At 32.8% G+C, this 20598-nt stretch overlaps 2 protein-coding genes across 4 annotated transcripts in view; one reads left to right on the forward strand and one right to left on the reverse strand.

Moving 5' to 3' along the window:
- The window catches only part of LOC148624727 (26S proteasome non-ATPase regulatory subunit 1-like), a 153749-nt gene extending 139729 nt beyond the window's left edge, over nucleotides 1–14020 (forward strand). The window contains exons 22-30 of the mRNA XM_088567584.1: nucleotides 312–426; nucleotides 3525–3641; nucleotides 6580–6682; nucleotides 8532–8701; nucleotides 9032–9208; nucleotides 10762–10914; nucleotides 11826–11876; nucleotides 13140–13288; nucleotides 13852–14020. Coding sequence (XP_088423710.1) covers nucleotides 312–426; nucleotides 3525–3641; nucleotides 6580–6682; nucleotides 8532–8701; nucleotides 9032–9208; nucleotides 10762–10914; nucleotides 11826–11876; nucleotides 13140–13286 — 1033 coding nt within the window. The 3' untranslated portion in view covers nucleotides 13287–13288; nucleotides 13852–14020. The remainder of the gene's footprint in view (nucleotides 1–311; nucleotides 427–3524; nucleotides 3642–6579; nucleotides 6683–8531; nucleotides 8702–9031; nucleotides 9209–10761; nucleotides 10915–11825; nucleotides 11877–13139; nucleotides 13289–13851) is intronic.
- Nucleotides 6619–20332, reverse strand: LOC148624731 (kelch-like protein 12). Of its 3 annotated transcripts, XM_088567589.1 has the most exons (4): nucleotides 20276–20317; nucleotides 18631–18903; nucleotides 17340–17440; nucleotides 6619–6736 (listed from the first exon to the last, which is right to left on the reverse strand). In XM_088567589.1, the coding sequence occupies exons 2-4, from the start codon at nucleotides 18879–18881 to the stop codon at nucleotides 6723–6725; spliced, it is 366 nt and encodes a 121-aa protein (XP_088423715.1). In that variant the 5' UTR covers nucleotides 18882–18903; nucleotides 20276–20317; the 3' UTR covers nucleotides 6619–6722. The 3 variants fall into 3 exon arrangements, with proteins under 3 accessions (XP_088423715.1, XP_088423714.1, XP_088423713.1); XM_088567588.1 differs by lacking the exon at nucleotides 6619–6736 and having other exon boundaries at nucleotides 17136–17440; nucleotides 20284–20332; XM_088567587.1 differs by lacking the exon at nucleotides 6619–6736 and having other exon boundaries at nucleotides 17136–17440.
- Between the last annotated feature and the right edge of the window lie 266 nt (nucleotides 20333–20598).

Raw genomic sequence — 20598 nt, forward strand, 5'->3', positions numbered from 1 at the left:
GGATTACTTGTTTTGCCATGATCAAAAAGAAATTAGTTATATCCTCTATAATTAGGTTAAAATCTAATACAGATAATTAAAGTTTCAGAAAGATGGCAGGATTCATTCTTATAGGTGCAAATTATTTCCTGCCTGTAAGTATAGGAAGTTGACAAAGATGCTGTTTTTTTAGCCAATGGTTATATTTAAAACAGGTGGAAATAGATATGAATCATTTTCTATTTCCAAGACTTCCAAAGAAAATATGTAGTGTTAGTACTTGCTAATGGTCTAGAAAAAAAAAACAGAAATTATTTTCTTTCTATTTTCAGAACTCCTGAACAATGTCCAAGTGTTGTTTCCTTGTTATCAGAAAGTTACAACCCCCATGTCAGATTTGGTGCAGCCATGGCACTCGGTATAGCCTGTGCTGGAACTGGCCTCAAGGTTAGTGACCAGGGTCTAGTTTCTTATACAAATTGAACATCAAATGGTCAGATCGCTTGATATTATAGACTAGATTAAGAAATTTCAGGTCTCATTTTTACCATAGTGTCCCATTCTGCTGGAAGGATAGATATTAGTTTGTTAGGTTGGTAACCCCCACATGTTTAACCTGTCAACCTTGACCAACTACTGTAGCCATGTATGATAGCACTGGGATGAATATCCATTTATTCAGCTGTTATCTTTGCTTTAACTGTAGAAAATTCTAAAATATGAGAAAATTTGCGATAGGAGTCTTCACTTCTGATTAATTGAAGATCTCACTAGCCTTTGATTCTAATTGGACACGATATGTAATTTTCTGACTGACCACAAATGAATGCCTCCTCATTCCCAGTGTGAAGTCATTATAATTGCCAAATACCCTACAGGTCATCTTGTTAATGTTTTTTTTGTTTTTGTTTATTGTTTAACTGGGGTTTGCCTTTTCTCTGCTGCCTATCTTTGAATTAATAACAGTCATTTTGTCTCAAAGCTTATCTATCATGGGATATCTGGATAGATTTGGTTTCATAACCACCATTTTTGTATATTATGGTACATTTATACAGCATTCTTATGGTACACAGTTCTCCTATTTTGTACTTCCATCTTTCCATCTATCTGTGCAGTGCAGATGTCCTAATGTCATGTTAAATCGTAATTGTTTTGGAAAGTTCTGTTTATGTTAGTGCTGATGGGAGGGTTTATGAGTTCTGTTTATGTTAGTGCTGATGGGAGGGTTTATGAGTTCTTCTTTATGCATATGTTTATGGAGGATTGAGAGAAAATCTAATTAGCAGCTCAGTGAAAGGTTAAATATTTATTTGTGTTGCAAGTGTCAGTAGTCAAATCTTTCATGTGCAAGCACCCGATATTAGACACAAAGATATTTTAAGGAAGTCCTGCTTTGAGTTTCGGCTAGATAGTTGTGTCCATATGGAGTGTAGGGGCATCACTCTGTCTAGTTTATGGGTGAATTGTATAATTTTTTTCTACATTCATTATTTTCTCTTGTTTTTTGATTGATTGAGAGAAAATCTAATTAGCAGCTCAGTGAAAGGTTAAATATTTATTTGTGTTGCAAGTGTCAGTAGTCAAATCTTTCATGTGCAAGCACCCGATATTAGACACAAAGATATTTTAAGGAAGTCCTGCTTTGAGTTTCGGCTAGATAGTTGTGTCCATATGGAGTGTAGGGGCATCACTCTGTCTAGTTTATGGGTGAATTGTATAATTTTTTTCTACATTCATTATTTTCTCTTGTTTTTTCACAATTTCTTCTTATGACAGATACTGATAATATATTGGTGCTTAATAATTACCAAGGAAATGAGATCTGAGTTCCAAAATGTCATATTAAGAATAAATAATTTGAAAATTATATCATGGAATGCACTCTTTATTTCACAGTAGTGCACTATCTAAGAAGTGCCATTCGGAAATTAATTTTACTTGTATTCACATCTGTTTGGGACAGAAGTCCTTTAGAACTATTCATTATGATGTAGCTAAACCGACAGGCTATTTCCCATCAAAGTGCTTCATATTGTATTTTCTGTGTACCACCAATTTACATGATAATTTGGAGGCTATTGTTTTACAGCATAAAGTGACACTTAGAAATTGTTTCTGATCTGATCAAATGACTATTGCCTTAAAGATCAATGTGGTTCAATTTGTTTTGTTATTCTAGAAGGATTGTATCGTTTATAAAAAAAATATTTCAGAATAATTTGTCCCATGCGAAGAATTGGTCATTTATTTATATTATAAGAAGTTACCTGTAGGTTAGTTCTCTTTGATATTGCAAATTCATGTGAATCATTAAGGGTCGCCTCTATCCTTTTTTTTTTGGTGGGGGGGATGGGTAGCAAAGTTTAGTATTGCATTCACATTCTGTTTAATCAACTTTTTTTAGATCAATTTAAGTCTGATTATATCTAGAATAATGACTACAGGTACATGAACTAAAATCTCATCGGATGTAAAGAAATTAGCTTTGTATAGAAATCCCTGATTGTATTTTTCTCTTTTTCTCTCACCTTATTTCCCATTTTGCTTTCGATGCTGCAGTATTCTCCATACAGAATATGTCAGTGTCTGTGTCAGCAATTTAAAAACCATAAGATGTCACTTACAAAAAATATTTTTGTGGTTGATAATCCCCTCTCAATTAGGTATTCATAAAAGATTACTGTAGTTGCTGAGCTAAAACTTGAAAACCCTTCATTGGAATGATTTGAAACTTTGTAGGTTGCTTTAGCATTTTTTAGTGTCCTGTTTATCTGAATTTCACCTTGATTACAAATCATATATCCTATTTACCATTTGTGTTACATGCTAGGGCATCTGTGTCTTTAGGGCAGCCGCCTTCAGGATTTTTAAATATGGAATTTTAAAATAAAAGCAGTCCTGTTTAGCCCATAATTTTAGATAAATACAACTTGTAATTTTTAAATCAATAACAAACAAAAAAATATGATAAATGAGTTATACGGTCAAATTAACATATAATTCCAATGTAGTAATTCCTGCAGGGTAGCTCAGAAATGTAAACTCAGGCCATTATTGTTGTTGGAGCTTTTAGTATTTCTTTATTTTAAGAAGCTTATTATTAAAACATATTGATTATGAAATTGATTCTAAATAACCTTATTGTTGCTGGCATATTCTAAGGTACTCTTTTCCTCCTTCAATAGCTAGGGCATTACTCCTGTAGTGTCAATGGTTCTATTTTTTGTAATATAAGATCACTTTGAAAGGTAAATATAATCTTCTACATGTTAGGAGCTGGGGCACAGCTGGTTTAATAGTGTACTTTATGGATCATATGATAAGGAATCTCTGTCAGTATTGTTTAAGTACATTAGGGTTCATCTACTCAACCAAAGCTTACAGTAAGGAAATGAGACTGAAATATGCAATTTAGACAATTAAAAGGGGTTTCTTTCCTCATCATTCAAAATTCTCTTACTAAATTTGAAAAGCATAAAAAAAGCATCTTGAGAACTCTTATTTAGTAAGTACTTATAATGAAGGGTTTTTTTTATTTGTAGGACGCCATTGGTTTGTTGGAGCCCATGGTGAATGATCCAGTTAATTATGTCAGACAGGGTGCCCTGATAGCATCTGCTTTGGTTACAGTACAACAAAATGAGGTCACATGTCCTAAGGTAAGTGTGGTTTGTTAATAGTTGGGTGTGGCCTAGCTTGTCATATGCCATGTGAAACAGGGTCTCTTTATATCTATAGTTGTTGGTAAGGAACAAGATATGGTGAATTGTAACAAATGCACCAGCATATAACCTAACTCCAAAATAGTAAATACAGTAGTTATTTATGTGAATAGCTTGACACTATTTAGTATGCATGTAGTGAAATTAATAGGTTTAGAAATTGGATATCATATATTGTGTACTTTTATGGCTGTACTGTTTTTCCTTTTCCCAGAATGAATTTGTGCATTTGTCCCTTGTGTAGTATAAAAGGGAAAAAAAATATTTTTTTAACTTAATTTATAATTAAAATAATATCAAAGCTTTTGTGAACTAAGTAATTTAAAACTAAGTGTTACAGCTATAAAAAGCAGTAAAGCAAAATTGATATACAAATATTTGTAACAGTTTGTCAAATTGTAAATCATGGCACTGATTTGAACTTCAACAGCTGAATAACCTATTCTAACAGATTGTAACTTTTCTTTTGATCTACCTCCATTGGGAAAACTTCATATTCTTTGCTACCAATAATATTTACTAGGTGTCTACTCTTACAGTGCAATATACTTCCCCTGATGGGAATGTGCAGTAATTATTTTTCCATTGACTGCATTTTTTTAACCTAGGGGCACCAGATCCAGAGTATATTTCATGTAAAGCCTAGTACAAATTCACCATAGCCAGACAATGATGGATTATGATGACAGATTACACTGTGTTTTACTATGATCACAATGTTGTGTTGCCTGATCAAAACTATGTTATGATGAACAGCAATGTTTACATTAGTCTCGCAATAATAATCAGAGTCATAGTAAGGATATAATTAAGTGATTAGGGTTATGATGCAATAACAATCAATGAAGTGTGATGATTATTATTTTGTCTAATTATAAATGTCATTTCTCATGCTGGTGAGCGTGCTGGTGAGCAATGCATTTCCTTGCTTAACTAGCTAAAAATATATCACATTATTGAACCTTTTACCAGCAGAATTTAGTTAAGAACAATTTTCCTTGATAAAGATTGGGCTCCTTCCATGAAATTAGGAGTCTTTTAATATGATTCAGTTGACAGGTAGAAAGGGCCTGTAGACTTTACAACAACTCTTCCCATCATCTTATTTTCAGTGACATATTTTTGATCAGCAAGATGACATTTTGACATACATTGTACTGCTCATTGATATTTTCCTGTGTAGTTCTTTTGTTTGTGTTATCTATTGGTTTTGGCCTGAAATTGTTGTTGTATACCTGAGCTGAAGGTCCTGTTTTATCAGCCCTATCTCTTTAGTATCAAATCACTTGCTTCAAATTCATTATATAATGCACTGAGTGGTAACTTAATTCCAACAGGACCTGACCTTTAGATATTTTGGATACTAAATTGTCATTAAATTCTCACAAATTTTGAAAGGCTACAAACCCATGGGTGGAAAATTACAGTTTACAACTTATTCTGTAACTAATGTCGCTTGCTTTTATCCTATTATTTATGACAGTCCTTTTCACTTATTGATATTATGACTTGATGATTTCTGTATTGACCTTGTTATCGGTCCCAAGTTTGAGGTATTATTGGATAGAGGCGCAGCCAAAGGCTAATATAGCTCAATAGGAACCATTGACGTACCTAATATGGCAATCATTAATTAATGATACAATTTCCTTCTGTATTTAGTAGCAATCTTAATAAATATCAAACAGAAAGTGATTCATTTTTGTCTAAAACCCTCAAAATTTACTTATATTTATTATTCAGAAACAGAATCTTAATTATCTGGTTGCTGAACTTTTGAGACAAAACATTATATCGGTTGTATTTGAAATTTTGCAAGAGTTATTGTTCTTGATTAAGTTGATTTAAGTGAGAGATGAATGTATAGTTTTCTCCAAAGTATAAATCTGTGTACAGAAAGGACTATATAGTAACAAAAAAAATCTGATATATATATAGACCAAAACGCATTGTTCTGGGAGTTTTTCTATACCTCTTATCACTTCTACCATTGGAACTGTCAAAATTTTGTATTGATTGGTACTTGAAAATCAGCTTGGCCAGTGCTGAATTGTGAATAGAGGACTGGATATGTAGTCCACCAGTACAGAAATAAAATAAGATTTGACTGATTTTAGTATGAATACCAAAAGGACTAATTTGTTAAGAAAATGTTACTGAAATTATTTGTTGGTAGGATTATTGATTACTAAACTTATATAAATACAGATCAGGATTAGGAAATCATATTAAAAAATCTATTCAATTCAAATATTAATTTTGTTAACAAAAAAATACTTTTTAAAATTTTAAAATTACTAAAATTTTAAGTCTGTTTGTCATTTATATATTAATAAAAGTGTTGATGAACTCTCAGCATTTAGAGAATTCTGTGACTTATTTATTGAAGTAATGGTTAAAATCAGGTGTGCTAGTGTTTGGATAGCCTGACCAATATATTGGTTAATTAGATATTGTCTGTATACTGGTTCCTTTATTATGTCATCCAGATATAGTGGTCCGAACCTTCAGGGTATTCTATACATAATTCATATTTCTGTTCCAGAAAGAGGGAAACGTCAGAGCAATAAAGTATCTCATGGCAGAGGGGCCGATTTTACTTCACTTCAGCTGTAATCCGTACAGTTAATTAATTTTTTGCACAGGGTTTTACGTCAGAGCAAGAACTTATCTCATGTTAGAGGCTGGACCCTTGGGACTTTTGTAGTATTGAGTGTGACAGATTGAAGTAGTTGTAGAATTCTAGGTGGAATTGGGCCACAAGAGATTTATGGAGGTTATTTACCTGGGTCATAGTTCATAGTTATTATATTGTGACTAACTTGATCAATTATTTACCTAAATTTGTACTTGATTTCTATTTTTCTGTTTTCAGGTTGCAACTTTCCGTACCTTGTATGCCAAAGTTATTAGTGACAAACATGAAGATGTAATGGCCAAGTTTGGTGCAATCATGGCTCAAGGCATCATTGATGCAGGTAATAGAGCTGTTTTAGATGGTTGCTTTGTTATTCAATGTCAATTTAGGAAACCTGAAAAAAAAAGAACAGTTTTGGCAATGACAATAGTTACAGTGTTGTGATTATGATTTAATGTATCTAATTTATCCATTGGTTACCATTGGTTATTATTGGTTACCATTGGTTACCATTGGTTATTATTAGGCTCCACCACAAAGAGCAGTATAGTAGTTTTTATATCTGTTAATGACTTGTAAAGGGATATACACCATACAACAAAGTTGTATAATGATATAATGTTTTTGACATGTCTGTCTGTCTGTCTTTTTATCAGCGTCAATCCTTTAAAACAAATGAACAAAATTTTATAAAACTTGGTATGTAGTAAGGACACAACATGTAGTTAAGCATATAACCAGGAAATTTTAATACTTTGTAAGAGTTATATCCTTTTGAACTTAGTTTTCTGAAATACCTTGCTAAAACATCTTTATCCTGAAACTCCTTCCAGTATACAGACAAATGTGACCAAAATGATTTTTATGTGCATTATCAATTATCTCAAACCTTAAACCTTATCCCCTAAACTGGCTCCTCCTGCAGTAGGGGCATGGGGTATAATGAGTGCATGTGCTCTATTAATTCTGTCATTTTTAACAGAGTAAAAAGTGGTCTTCAAGGATTGTAATAAAAATCTTATTATATAAGGAAAAGAGTACATATACATTTTGGAAGAGTTTTGAAATATGTTTATAAAAAAGTTTAATTTGGATTTACTTTTTAAAAATAATATGAGTTTCGAAAATGTGGTTGAGATGTTGTTTTCAATTATTCAAAAATAAATAAAAAAAAAATCATTTCCAATATATTTTAAGTGTGCACATAAATTCCGCTGATATTGTTATAAAATTGCATGCATATTTCAACAAAGCCCTGACAACTGCTGAAAACAAATAACATATTCTCAAGTTTAAGCCAGTTTTAATTCAAATATAATATTTTTAATCTGCACTTACGAAAAGTAACAAAATGAAAAGAAATTCCCTAGGCGGAAAAAATTTACAATTACATGGAACAGAAGGTGCTATTATTAATTCTCATGCACCAAAAATATCATAAAATTGATAATCAGAAGCCTGTGTGTCGTCAGATTGCTGTGAAGAGTTTCCAAGAGAAAACGGATCAATTAGGTGCATACTTAAATCCATCATTGGTTTCTTTAATTGCACCATTTTATTTTACCTGACTCATGAAACAAGGCTCTATAAGTGATAGGATTTCTTAATTGAAGAAGAAAGATTGTCTATTTTGAAATTTAAGGATTATATTCTTCACAATGAATTGTAATGTACAGAAACAGGAAAAATGTTTATTGCAGAATTTAAGTTATGAAAAGGGGGACAAATGTTTTCAAAATATTGGGAGAGGTAAACTATGTCAGCTTCATTCCTACCCTTAGACAATCCTAGCTTATTTCAAGCTTATGTATGTACAAAGGGAGATAACTCAAAAACATAATTGTGTTCTATTTAGTCCTGTGTGAATTAATTTTAGAGCATACCATGTTGAAGTATGTTATAAAACATTTTGTCTTCTTTTTTCAACTTTTTTTTTGGTTTTGGTTTCATTTTCTTTTGTAAAAAAATTGAAATGTTTATGATACTTATACATAGCAAGTGTACAAATTCTGTTGTTTATAATTCCAGAGTGCTACATAATATTAAAGACTAAATGAGATGAGAAGTTTAAATAAACACACACACATGTAGTCACACTTGCAATCAAGAGAATTTTGTCTGCCATGTGTTGAGGGTGGGACACACTTTTTTATATCTTTCAATCATTCATTACTTGTTTGTGTTTTAAGGTGGACGTAACATGTCGGTCTCTCTTCAATCGAAGATGGGCCACACCAATCTAGAGGCTGTTGTTGGTATGTTGGTGTTTACACAGTTCTGGTTTTGGTACCCACTATGTCACTTCCTGTGTCTGGCATTCAAACCAACCTGTCTGATTGGACTTAATGAAGATCTGAAGGTATGTATGCATATCTATCAAAGATGTAATTTTTGAAAGTCGTAATGGTCCTTCTGTCCCTTTACTGTAACAGTTTTCTCTGCAACTAATTGCCACAGTAACTTGTCATATTGTGGGATTCAGACTCTAGCAATATCAGTTTGTTTTTATTTTGACCCAATGGTTTCTCTGGTGGGGAGTTTTGGGTATCCTTCAGTGAGGCGTGCTTTTCAGTTCTAAAGAAAGGGAGAGCGAAGACTCTCTCTCTCTATTTGTTTCAGCATTAATTCTTACATGATAGTAACAAATTTCCATAAATTGTTTTTATTTTGAAAATCATACTTATTTCAGATGCCAAACATTGAATTCAAATCTAATGCTAAGCCATCTCAGTATGCTTACCCACCTCCATTGGAAGACAAGAAAGAAAAAACAAAAGAAAAAGTAGAAACAGCTGTTCTCAGTATCACTGCTAAACAGAAGAAGAAGGAGGCAGAGAAGAAAGAAAAAGAAGAAAAAATGGAAGTGGTAGGTGTAGATATTTTCCTATTTATGTTGTTTGTATGTTCCTGTATTTTAGATATCTGAGACAAATCTCATAGTTATATTACTGCATTGATGGAGAGTGTATATTGTTTTACAGTAGTCCATCCATCTGTCTGCGACAAGTTTTTCTTCGTGGTATGACTACTTCTCACAGCCACTTAATTTTTTGACACAATCCTTGACACTTATTTCTTGTTTGATGACTTGAGGTATATTTTGACTCTATACTAACTAGTTGGCATTGGCTCACAATTCTTTTTTTTTTTTTTACCTTGAAGTAAGTTTTCCTGACTCAAATTTCAACAAACCAGATTGAAATAAAAAGAATTTTAGAACTATCAAATTTTAATTAGAATTTTTATGAACCAATGCATGAGCATTTAATGTTTGCAGCAGCTGTCTGGATGTAAATCTGTCACATGTTTTGTCAGCTGTGATTAGTCTTATGTTTAAGATAACCAGCCAATGGTACACAGGCAATATTCAGACACATGTCAAACGTGTTTTTGATATACATTAACATATGTCTGCATACTCCATATGGTAGACATATGTTTTTGACATGCGTTTAACATATGTCTATATACATTTTGGATACGCGTTTACCATGCGTCTGAAAAAACATACGTTTGATAGACGTCTGACATACTGTGCAAAAAACTGTTATTGAAATCAATTGTGATTATCTCTGATGCTCTAAGACAGATCTTCATTACATATCCCAATATTTTGTTAATGTTGAGTACTTATACATTCTTGTGGTGTTATTGACATCATGTTTTGAGTGGGAGTAATTTGATGACAATTACTGTAAATGCTAGTTAAAAGTGATAATTGCCATTCAAATTTAGCTGTGAACAGGTGTGTATTTGATGAACCTTTGTTTATTAGTTTATTATTTTAAGGCAACTATTTGTTTTAAAGGAGGGATAGGGTTGTTGCTTGGTTGGTTCAAAATGGAAATAGGAACCATAAAAGGTAGCTTACACACTCATCATAAAACATTCAAGGACTAGTAACATGTCATATATAAACAATTTCAAAATAAAATTATTGGAAATAATGAAAGCCATGCAAGTATTACAATATAAAGGAGAAGTTTATCCGACACTCCAAGAAAATAATGATTCCCACTTATTTTAAGTGCTGTTTAATACACAAGTGCTGAAGTGAGGAGTGTATCAACAGCTTATTGGAAGTTTATTGAAACAAATCATCATGAGATCTATTTGTTTCAAATAAGGTACAGACAGGGGGAATCTTGGTATTTTATTTGGAGATGTTTTCTGTGCAAGGGTGATTCATTTGAATCATCAGTTGTGACATTTTGAAGAAAAAGACAATTTTTTTCATGACTATGGCTGAAGAACATTTTAAGCAAACCAGTGTTTCAATCAACTTAAGTTCAAAAGACATTTAATTTGATATAAAGTGTCTGGTTTTCAGATTATTTAGGGTTCTGTTTAGACAGATTTCACTGTACCGGTATATAATTACTAATGGCCTCAGCATTATGGTTCTGTTTGTAATTATAGGATGATGAAAAGAAAGATGAGGGGAAAGAAAAAGAAAAGACAGACAAGGAGAAAAAAGATGATGAAAAGAAAGAAGAAAAGATGGATGAGACCCCAACACCAGAACCCAACTTCCAGATGCTAACCAATCCTGCCAGAGTTATGAAGTTGCAGGTAAGACCATTCAAAGTTAATTTCATAGTTCTCAGGCCATCTTTCATGACACCAATATGGGAGGGTGGCATTTACTTTCACTGATTTACAGTGATAAGGGTGCTTTTCATTGTCCATGGCCAGAAAAAAAATGAGGAAAATGTTATGATGTTTCCACCACTATGGTTTTGTCCTGTCTATCTGTCACACTTTTAGAAATGTTATGCTTTGGAAATTTGATATAAATTTAGTGAATTTTATAGATAGATAGGACATGGTATGTTAGTTATAGATGTTACCAGCAATTTTTAATGAATATTTCCACTTTGGGGAAATATACATTTTTTTTTTCTCAAACTAAGAAATTAATCTTTTTTCATATTGAAAAGGTTTTGAAAACCCTGTCCTTTATGTAATACTTGTCAAAGGCATTTTATGGAAAAAGTCAAAATTCAAATGCTTAATGTCAATAAGAGTGTTGTTCAGCGAAATGTGAGAGAAAGTGATGTATTGTCAATGAATTATTTTGTTTTGTAATAAATATTAATTTTTCATACAAAAATGTACATATTCCATTTTACACTAAATCAGAAACTGGATGGGAACAATTTCTGATACTATGATGTGGCGTTCTTTCATTATTGTTATTTTGTAGTTTCAACTGAAACTGTGTTTTCTAATATTTGTAGTTTTTGAAAAAAAATTCTCATCAACGATATTAATAATTCTCATCAACAATGTAAAAAATTTTCATCAACAATGTTAATAATTCTCATCATCAATGTTAATAATTCCGTTATGCTTGTTTTGATTTTTGCAAAAAAAAAATTTCAAATTTGAAAAAAGAAAAAAAAATTTGCAACAATTTTAAAATGGCCAGTAATATATTAAAATTATACAGATTTGGTTCAATTTGTTGTCATGTTTTTCAGCTGAAGGTAGTCAACATGGCTGAGGGTAGTCGTTATAGACCTGTGAAGGATGTAAGTAGAGCATTAGTCAGATGATAATTTCTTCTCTAATCATGGTGTTTACATCTCTTGGTTATAAAGTCTTTTGTCTAAATACCATCTCTAATCATTCCTGCCATTGTATTTGTTTGTTTGTTTGTTGGGGTTTAACATCCGAGCAGCAATATTTCAGCTATATTCAGACGATGAACATGAAATGGATGATAAAATGAACATGAAATAATGATGAAATGAAAAAAGGGATGGGACACTAGGATAATGGGGTCGACAAATTTTGATTGCCACTGGAAATAGGGAGAAGTGGATAGGGTCGGGCAATTTAGCCTCCTGTGGCGGAGCCCTATGGTTCCTACTCCGGGAGAATACCACAGTTGGGTTTTTAAAGTGCAAGGAACGTGGCATCTTTCCCAACATGGTGCACCATGGTTTGCGGTCAGGTTTTCCGTATTATAGCCTAACAACCCCAGCATGTAACACGGCAGGGGTACCCCATTCCACCACATGGGGCACAAATCCCAGTTGCTCTGTGGGTAGAGCGCCCTAGCCCCCGGCTAGGATTCTGAGCACTATTTAGTTGCCTTTTATGACAAGCTTAGTGCTGCTGCAGGCCTATTCTTTAAACACCCGGACCTGCACGGGGCTACGTGCCATTGTAAGATCTTATCCTGATTTGTTGGCATAACTTGAATGTAATGTATCATCCGTGTTCACTCAGTGAATTTGAAATAGCAGAGTGTCTTTTGGCATACTACAGCTTTTCAGCATCTCCAAAAACAATGCTTTTTAACTGAAACTCATTTGAGATAGCAGTACTGAAAATGAAACTGCAGCAAAGCATTTGTCCTTCCTTTACTATTTTAGTTTCAGGATGATAAATATTTGCTTATAATCAAAATCTTTTAAATGTTATCACAATGCTTTGGAGCAAAAACACAGGTCAAGTTCCATGATGATGTATATTGCATTGAATATGTTCAAGAGTTATACCATTTTTCTCTTATGATTTTTAATGTGATAGTCATGATTTAAGTCATAATTTACATAAAATTAAGTATTTCTATTTTTGGCTGATGATAACTGCAGTTCTGATCAATGGCAAACCAGCAGTGAGTTTATATTCCTCTGAATTGCATCAGTGAGTTTACACTCCTTTTTGTTGCATCAGTGAGTTTATACTCCTCCCCACCATTTGTCCAGTTTAGTATTTTCCTAACACTTTTTTACTTATTTCAACCATAGATAGGATTGTATATAACATATATTGTATTGATGCAGGTGAGCAGTGGAGGCATTATCATGTTGAAGAACTGTAAACCTCAGGAGAAAGAGGATATCATAGAACCTCTGGCTACAGGAGGTCCTAAGGCTGAGGAGGAGGATGAACCAGAACCTCCAGAACCATTTGAATGGACCGAGGATTAAAGGTAAGGAAATTCAATTCCTACAAGTGTTTCCTTGAATCCTTGTTATACCCCTGTCCTAATAAATTAAGTTTATGATTATAGATATATAGGAATCTCCCTGTCTGTCTGTCCATCTGACAGTATTTCGTCAAATCACTGTTTATATGAATTTTAAGCTTGTTATATTAATGATTTTTTTATACTCCCATCTTTTGATTAATGATGATAGTATACCACTGTTTGTACATCTGTTCACTCAACATATGTTAACTCAAAACACTTTTGGTACAAAGTTAAGTTTTTACTTTAATTTGTTTTTCAGTTTTTTTTTCATTTCAAGGTGTTACACTTAAAGCACCAAGAAAGAGGAACAAACAATTCTTCTAAATAAACTCAGCTACTCATTATTTAAATTTGAATATATATTTAAGGTGTAATGACAATATTTTGAATATATATGTAAGGTGTAATGGCAGTAATTTTAATTACTATTTTTTTTTCTTTTACAGCAGTGATCTTCATTAAACAATTAGTTAAACTGTTACTGTAATCTGATTTTACCATACTTTTTTTTTATTTTTCAGGTTAACCTGGGCTAAAATGACCTTTGACTTTGGAAATTTAGAGACAATGTTGTTATTTATATGTTGTTCAGTGTGAAAACAAAAAATCATCAGTGACATTACTAATTGTTCTGTAAAACTTAGCAAATCAATTGTCATCATATTGAATTAAAAGAACAATACCTTTGAAGATGCATGTGTTTCTTGGCCAATTGTCTTGAATGATTATTTTTTTTGTTTCCCTTATGGAAGAAAATTCCTTTTTGTTTTTAATTGTTTGCAAACAAAAATATACAAATTATTTGCTTCAGAGTTGTGGGACTTAAAATGCCTAAAAAGGGGATACAGTTCTTTATATTTACAGCAACTTAACATACAATAAAAAAAATCATCTCTAAACTGACCTACCATATGGACAAAATTTTGCTGAATGACATACTGAATGTGACCCACCATTACATACGTCTAACAAATCTACACAACAAGCTACTATTTTTTGCAAAAATTAGTTTGAGAAAAAGAAAGATAGACAAAGGTTCCAGCTGACTATCATTGTGTGTAGTAGACATATAACTGCTCTAATGGATGGTTTGCACTCATAGTCCATTAACTCATGATTAGTTTTTAGTATTAAATGATTACCATCAGCAGCTAGCAGATATTGGTTGGCTGATAAAGGGTATAAAGCAATGCTACATATAATGTGCTATAGTTTTAATCTGTGCCATGTACTGGTTCCCTGTCAGAGATTCAATTTTCTTTGTTAAATCCTTTATTGTGTCAGAATCTGGTTAATTGATGTGTTCTGTGTTATACACATGCTTTAAATTTTTGGGTATAGTACAATTTTCAAAGTTTTATTAATTTGAAAAATACTTAATTGGATGTGTTTTCTTGCCAGATGAATTGTTCCGACACAGTCGGTATAGTTTTTTTGTTTACCCTTTTAACATTAAAGACACTCTTGCATGGAAACGCAAGTCACTTGATCGTAATGGTATCATGGGATAAAGAATTTGTGAAAGTTTCATTAAATTCTATAAAGAGGATTTGTTGATTACAATGACAAAGACCATGTTCTGCATCAGTAAATCCCTAATGCTCTTCAAATTGCAAAACAATATTAGAGGCAATGGTATTATAACATGGAAAGTGTGGCACTTATTCATTTATACAAAAAAAAACGTTTGTTACTACACAACTAAGAGTTACAATACTCCACAACTCGAACTGCCACAGCACTTTTGAATATGAACTATTAACAAGTATGCATGTACCACTTCCTTATCAAAAGGAGACGGGTATTAAATAAGACAGGTCTAGTTTAATATATGAAAGCCAATACTATTGTCATGCAATGCAAAATGGGTTTCATGACCTATCTTCTGTTGAGAATGCCCTAAAATCCTTCAATAGCTAAAGACATGATTTTGTAAATGACCAAAGGCCCAGTCTGGTTGAAAAAAAAAATCCTGCACTACAAAAAAATGATAACAGTGAGCAAGCTTTTTTAGCTTGTATTTGTATTGCATCTATTTTTTCATTATTTGCATGAAAAGGGGGTTGTAACCATGAAAAAAATACACGTTTTGAACTGAATACTGAAAAAAAAAGAAAAAAAAGTGCTAAACTGACCAGTGTATTCATTTACTTTTCAAAAAAACTTTCGTCTAAAACAGTGATAAGAGAAATTGTCCATAAAGCAGTCTAAAAATGGAAGTCTTTGATGGTTCGTTTTGTACACATATTAGATATCCTGTTATTATTCCATAGTTTTTTTTTGTACATATGTGACTAATACAGACACTTCAGTTTCCGTATTTTACAAGCGCTAGTTGGTTGTTTCGAAAATAATATTCGCGGTGGCTATTCTGCCGGATCCGGTAAAATAGTCTGATAAGCTGGTTTGCCTGTCCCAATTGATGAACACTACTAGTGTACTATATTTATAATTCTTATCATATGTCACCCAATTAGAACATTCAAGTGTTCTATAAATATATAATAATAAATTCTAATTTTTATGTGAAGTATTAAAATATTTTGCCAGGCATAAAACTGAATCACTTTTCTTTCTATCTCAGAACATGATACGAGTTAGACTAACTAAACAGTGGTGGATGACTGAATGCTGAGGGCAAACACCAGTTGTCCATTTTTTGTAGAAATAATATTTATTTGTACTTACAATACAATTCAAATAACCGAATTTGCAAGTTTTTTTATTGAACTACAATCCACACAGTATTTATTCATGTTAACCATAAAAATTACATTAATAGAAATAAATTCAATAAGAGACTCGGGTCCCTTTTGATCCACCTATGCTATCGTTTCTGTATCCTGCCTGCCATATTACAAAAGAACACGCTCTATCTATATAACAATTATGTGATTTTTTTACAACATAATGCACATTTTAGGTCTGTCTGTCCGTTAATTCGCCAATCAGAAATGAATTGGATTTCATTCTATATAGTATATAACTAGGGGACGCTTACATGTACAAAAATATGCTTTAAATATTGACAACAGGTTGAACGTCACTTTCCTTTCTCATCTGCATTGGCACAGTTTGTGTAGGGTTTAACTCATCAATTGATATAAACAAGCCGGAAATGTGTCCCTGTTTGTTTGTGTCACATTCTGCACCGTATTGCAAGAATTCTACGGATATAATATCCTGTCTGACTTCGGAGACATATTTCTTTCCGTAAAAGGTTTTAGGCGCGTCCATTGACAGCATTACAATACATATCTCATTCTTACATAAAGTCACAGGCTTTGTCAAGACAAGTTTGTACATATTTTTATCCGAAACACACTTTATCGTGGTGAATGTGCGGTTGAGTTGTTCGTCACCTTTGAAGACTCCAATATTTGGTGCATAGCGGCCTTCAATTGCTGATCCGAAAATAAACACTCCAATAAGTGTCACGTCCAGGTTAGTTTTGAATTTTAATTTATCTTTAATTTGATAGTTCCGAGCAGATGAGACATTCTTACTTTTTTTTACAACACATTATCTGTCGTTCAGGTGACAAACGCAGCTTTTGAGAAAAATGCACAGGCATCTGGTTTTCAAACGATTGTTTTACTTCAGTTTTTTCGGCTTTTGTTAGTAAACCCGAAGTACACACCTCATTCGTAAAAAAATCAGATTCCATGATTGGAAAATGTATTTTATGCACTATAGTTCCTAATACTTTTCGGTAGTTCTCTGTAGTGTCTGGTAACCCTTGTTTTTGACAGTGCGTTCTTGCCCAGTCTATAACACGCTTATAAATAGTCTCCTCTCTAAAAGAAAGACTGTTGGATTCTAGAAGTTTCTTTAAACATTCACTTGACAGCTCAAGAAATGCATCTATTGATAAACAACTCACGGTGTTCTCTGAAATGAAGTCCTGACATTTCTTTTTTAAATCTTCTATGTTGAAATTTTCAGAAGTTTGGTAACTGCATGACAATAGCTTTATCAGGGTTTAATTTGATCTCTAATAAACACTTACAGCATTCATCTTTAATTTTTTCCAGCTGGAATTTTTCTGCTGCGTACACCATCTCATGAATATTGTCTGGATTTACAAAGTTCTTATCTGTGTAAATTGACCTAGAATTTAGAAGATTGATTCATAGTAGTTTAGCGTACTATGATAGATATGTCATACATAGGACAAGAACGTTTGTCAATAGAGCAGACCCGGTCTTGAACACACTTGAATAGTCCGACACACTGACCTGGATTATTTTTGTGCTAGCTTACAGAAGTAACAGCCAGCAGGTATCCACGTGAACACGTTATATCCAAATACAAATATACCCAACCATTTGTCACTCAATCTCGCGTGCTTCACAGAGAAGTTAAAAGTCTTTGATATGATTGGCGATAGAGTCCATTGAGCAAAGTGGAAAATATGAAAACAAACTAAACGAAAGATTAATCCGAACCTTACGCAAAACATACCTAAGTAATAAGCCAACCGTATAATAGGAAACAGCATGACAGAAAGACAATCGAAAGCGCGCGTAAATTTATTGAATGTAAAATAGGACTCTCAGGTATTTTTTTTTATTTTTTTTTTGGGGGGGGGGTTAATATGTTAAAAGTATTTTGTCTAAAAAAGTTCGTCATTGAGATACACCATTTTCTTTAAGATGTTATTGTTAGGTTATTTTCGTGTAGATGTGTTATGTTGTTGACCTTGTTCCACCTGCTTGGTGAATTCTAAAATAAGAAAGATTTATTCGATAATTATACATGTATATAAATTAACTCAGTAATCTTAAAATATTGATGCGTCCATAAAAAAGCGAATAACACGATGTAAGTCTCCAGGAACATCTCAAAACCTAAGTGTCATTCTGTGTAAGAATCAGGCAGTGGGAGATACATGATTTTTCTCAATCTGGTCGTTTATGCCTCAGATATATTCAATGCATCTAGAAAACAACCGAAACGCTATTTAAATTCATCCTGAATTAAGTATCCATGACATGGATATTTTTGACTGCTGGGAAAAAGTGCGGGAACAATTTTCTCCCATTTTCCATAAAGTACTTCCACTAAATTTGACCTGTCAATATCTTAAAATGGCAAACTTTACAAACACTTTGAGGTATATATACTTGGATAATGCTAAAAAGATATGCGTCTTTTTCTTCATGTATCACACCTATTACATAATTCCTGATTCTTAGACAGCGAGGTACTTTAAAAAAATAATAAAACATGTTGTTAAAATTCACAGTGTGAGAATTGTGAAAAACAGGATTTGCACTATATTTTATGTGTATACCTACTCTAAAAGAGGGTCAAAAGTTTGATATTCGATATCTGGAACGTCTATCACCAAAGGGCCTTCGTCGTCTTTGTGACATACAAACATATTGTAGAAGGTATGACTAGCGGTAGCTAACATCATTTTGTGGGCCTTGGTTGGCCATTTTCTTTTTCCAACGAGAAAAGTAACATCGCAAACAAGTTCGCTGACCAACAAGTATCTCATGCTTTCCCATAATGGTGATATCGGAAGCCAGTCTGGGTATTCCATATAAATTATATAAAGTACGATACTGAAACAAAATATAGAATGTAATTAGTCTTGTGAAATTTTCTGCAAAATATAAAATCGGCTTATAACACATTGTACTGGTGTATCCAGAGGGGTTACGGGGGGGATCGCAAAAAAACAAATAACAGCCTAAATAATAGTTGCAACCCTTTGGCTATCTGACTTGAAAAAAAATTATGTCCTATGTCAAATTGGCAAGACAAAAGTTTGTGTCCTATCATGGTTTTCTTATAAAGTTTTTATTTGAAAATATTATATTAACACATACAGTGTATTAAAGATCTTACAAAGAGGTATTGATAATTTTGTTATGATATTTTTTTTTAATAAAAAGTTAATAAAAAAAGTAGTTCAAAGTATTTGTTGGTAAAAAAAAACGTGTCCTATGGATATTATCAGTAAAAAAAGTGGTGTCCCAACAAAAGCATTACATCCTACTGCTATTTGCAATGGTCCTATGTGGCGATAAATTTTGACCGGTCCCTCATGTCCTATCACCCCCTTTTTCTGAGAAACCTCGGCTGGTCCCCCCCCTTTCAAACTATATTGATACGGCCCTGCATATTTCAGTTTTGTTTAACGTGCTTAATTTAGATTACAGACCACCAATTCAACCAATGAGCATTTGGAACGTACGCAAAAATAGTCCTACGCAGAAATTACCCCTGTTCCTCATAGTGCTTTGAAAAAAGTACTCATCTTATTTAAAAAATTTAACAGTTTCTGAAAGGAAAAACATTTCTGTACAATTTATAGGTGCATTTTGCTTCTTGTGATGTGAAACCTAATCTCCATAATGATTTCTATATATATCCCTATCTTGTGAAAACACTGGGATTTCCCATGCTATTTATAGACCCTTCACTTCCGGTGACCAGTACTGCACTGCAAGTCTGCTAACCCCACATGCCATTCTGAGAATTGTGAGCTGACATATTTAGAATCATGCAGATATATAGTCCTCTGCAGGTTAAAGTTAAGGTAAAGTCCAGAGAAGCCATTGAATATTGTGAAATTAGTATAGAAGCCTATGGGAAGTGGAATTAGTGGTTTCTAGCCTTAATAGAACCGTAGTTTCGGGGTATGACACCCCCTTTTCCGAAGAACCCTTAAAACAATAAAAAAAAAACAGTCAAAATTGGTTAAGCAAAATGTTAACAGTCAATTATCATAAGATTGAAACATCAGGTATTTATCTTTAAATCGACATTTATTTTTATATCGACCTAAACGACCGGAATCGTTTGCGCCTAGCCTATTTCAGTCTGTATTAGTGTTTTTAGTTTGTGCTCGAAATTAGCAATAATTACGATCTTGAAACAATATGTAGACTTGATATCGAATTATATTTTTACTACAAAGATTGTACTTACGTACTTACAGGATTAATGAATAAGCAACTCAAAACATACAGTATATTTATAATGCAAAATAATCTAAATTTAGACATTACAGCAGTCACGTGATTATTTATTTTTTTAAAAGACCACTGTATTGGAAGAATTCAGGGTTATTGGAAAAATACTGAGATTTCGAATATGACTCGCGATTTCCAACATACCCATGGAGTTTATCCAAGATAAATAGATTTGGATGTAGAAGGAAATGACAGAAACTTCACAAAAAATTTTACAGTTTTTTCCTTACATTTCTGACCAGCAAAAGAATCTTAGACGAATTCCTTTTTAGCTCACCT

The sequence above is a fragment of the Perna viridis genome, chromosome 2 (assembly GCF_037379345.1).
Source record: "Perna viridis isolate PV_CMFRI_1.1 ecotype Kerala chromosome 2, ASM3737934v1, whole genome shotgun sequence".
NCBI lineage: Eukaryota > Metazoa > Mollusca > Bivalvia > Mytilida > Mytilidae > Perna > Perna viridis.

Excerpts from the sequence above, each read along its gene's own strand:
- LOC148624731 (XM_088567588.1), bottom strand. The coding sequence starts at position 18,881 with ATGGAATACCCAGACTGGCTTCCGATATCACCATTATGGGAAAGCATG. Across the intron at positions 17,441-18,630 it reads ACTTTTGACCCTCTTTTAGA|GTCAATTTACACAGATAAGA; the intron begins GTAGGTATACAC and ends TCTAAATTCTAG.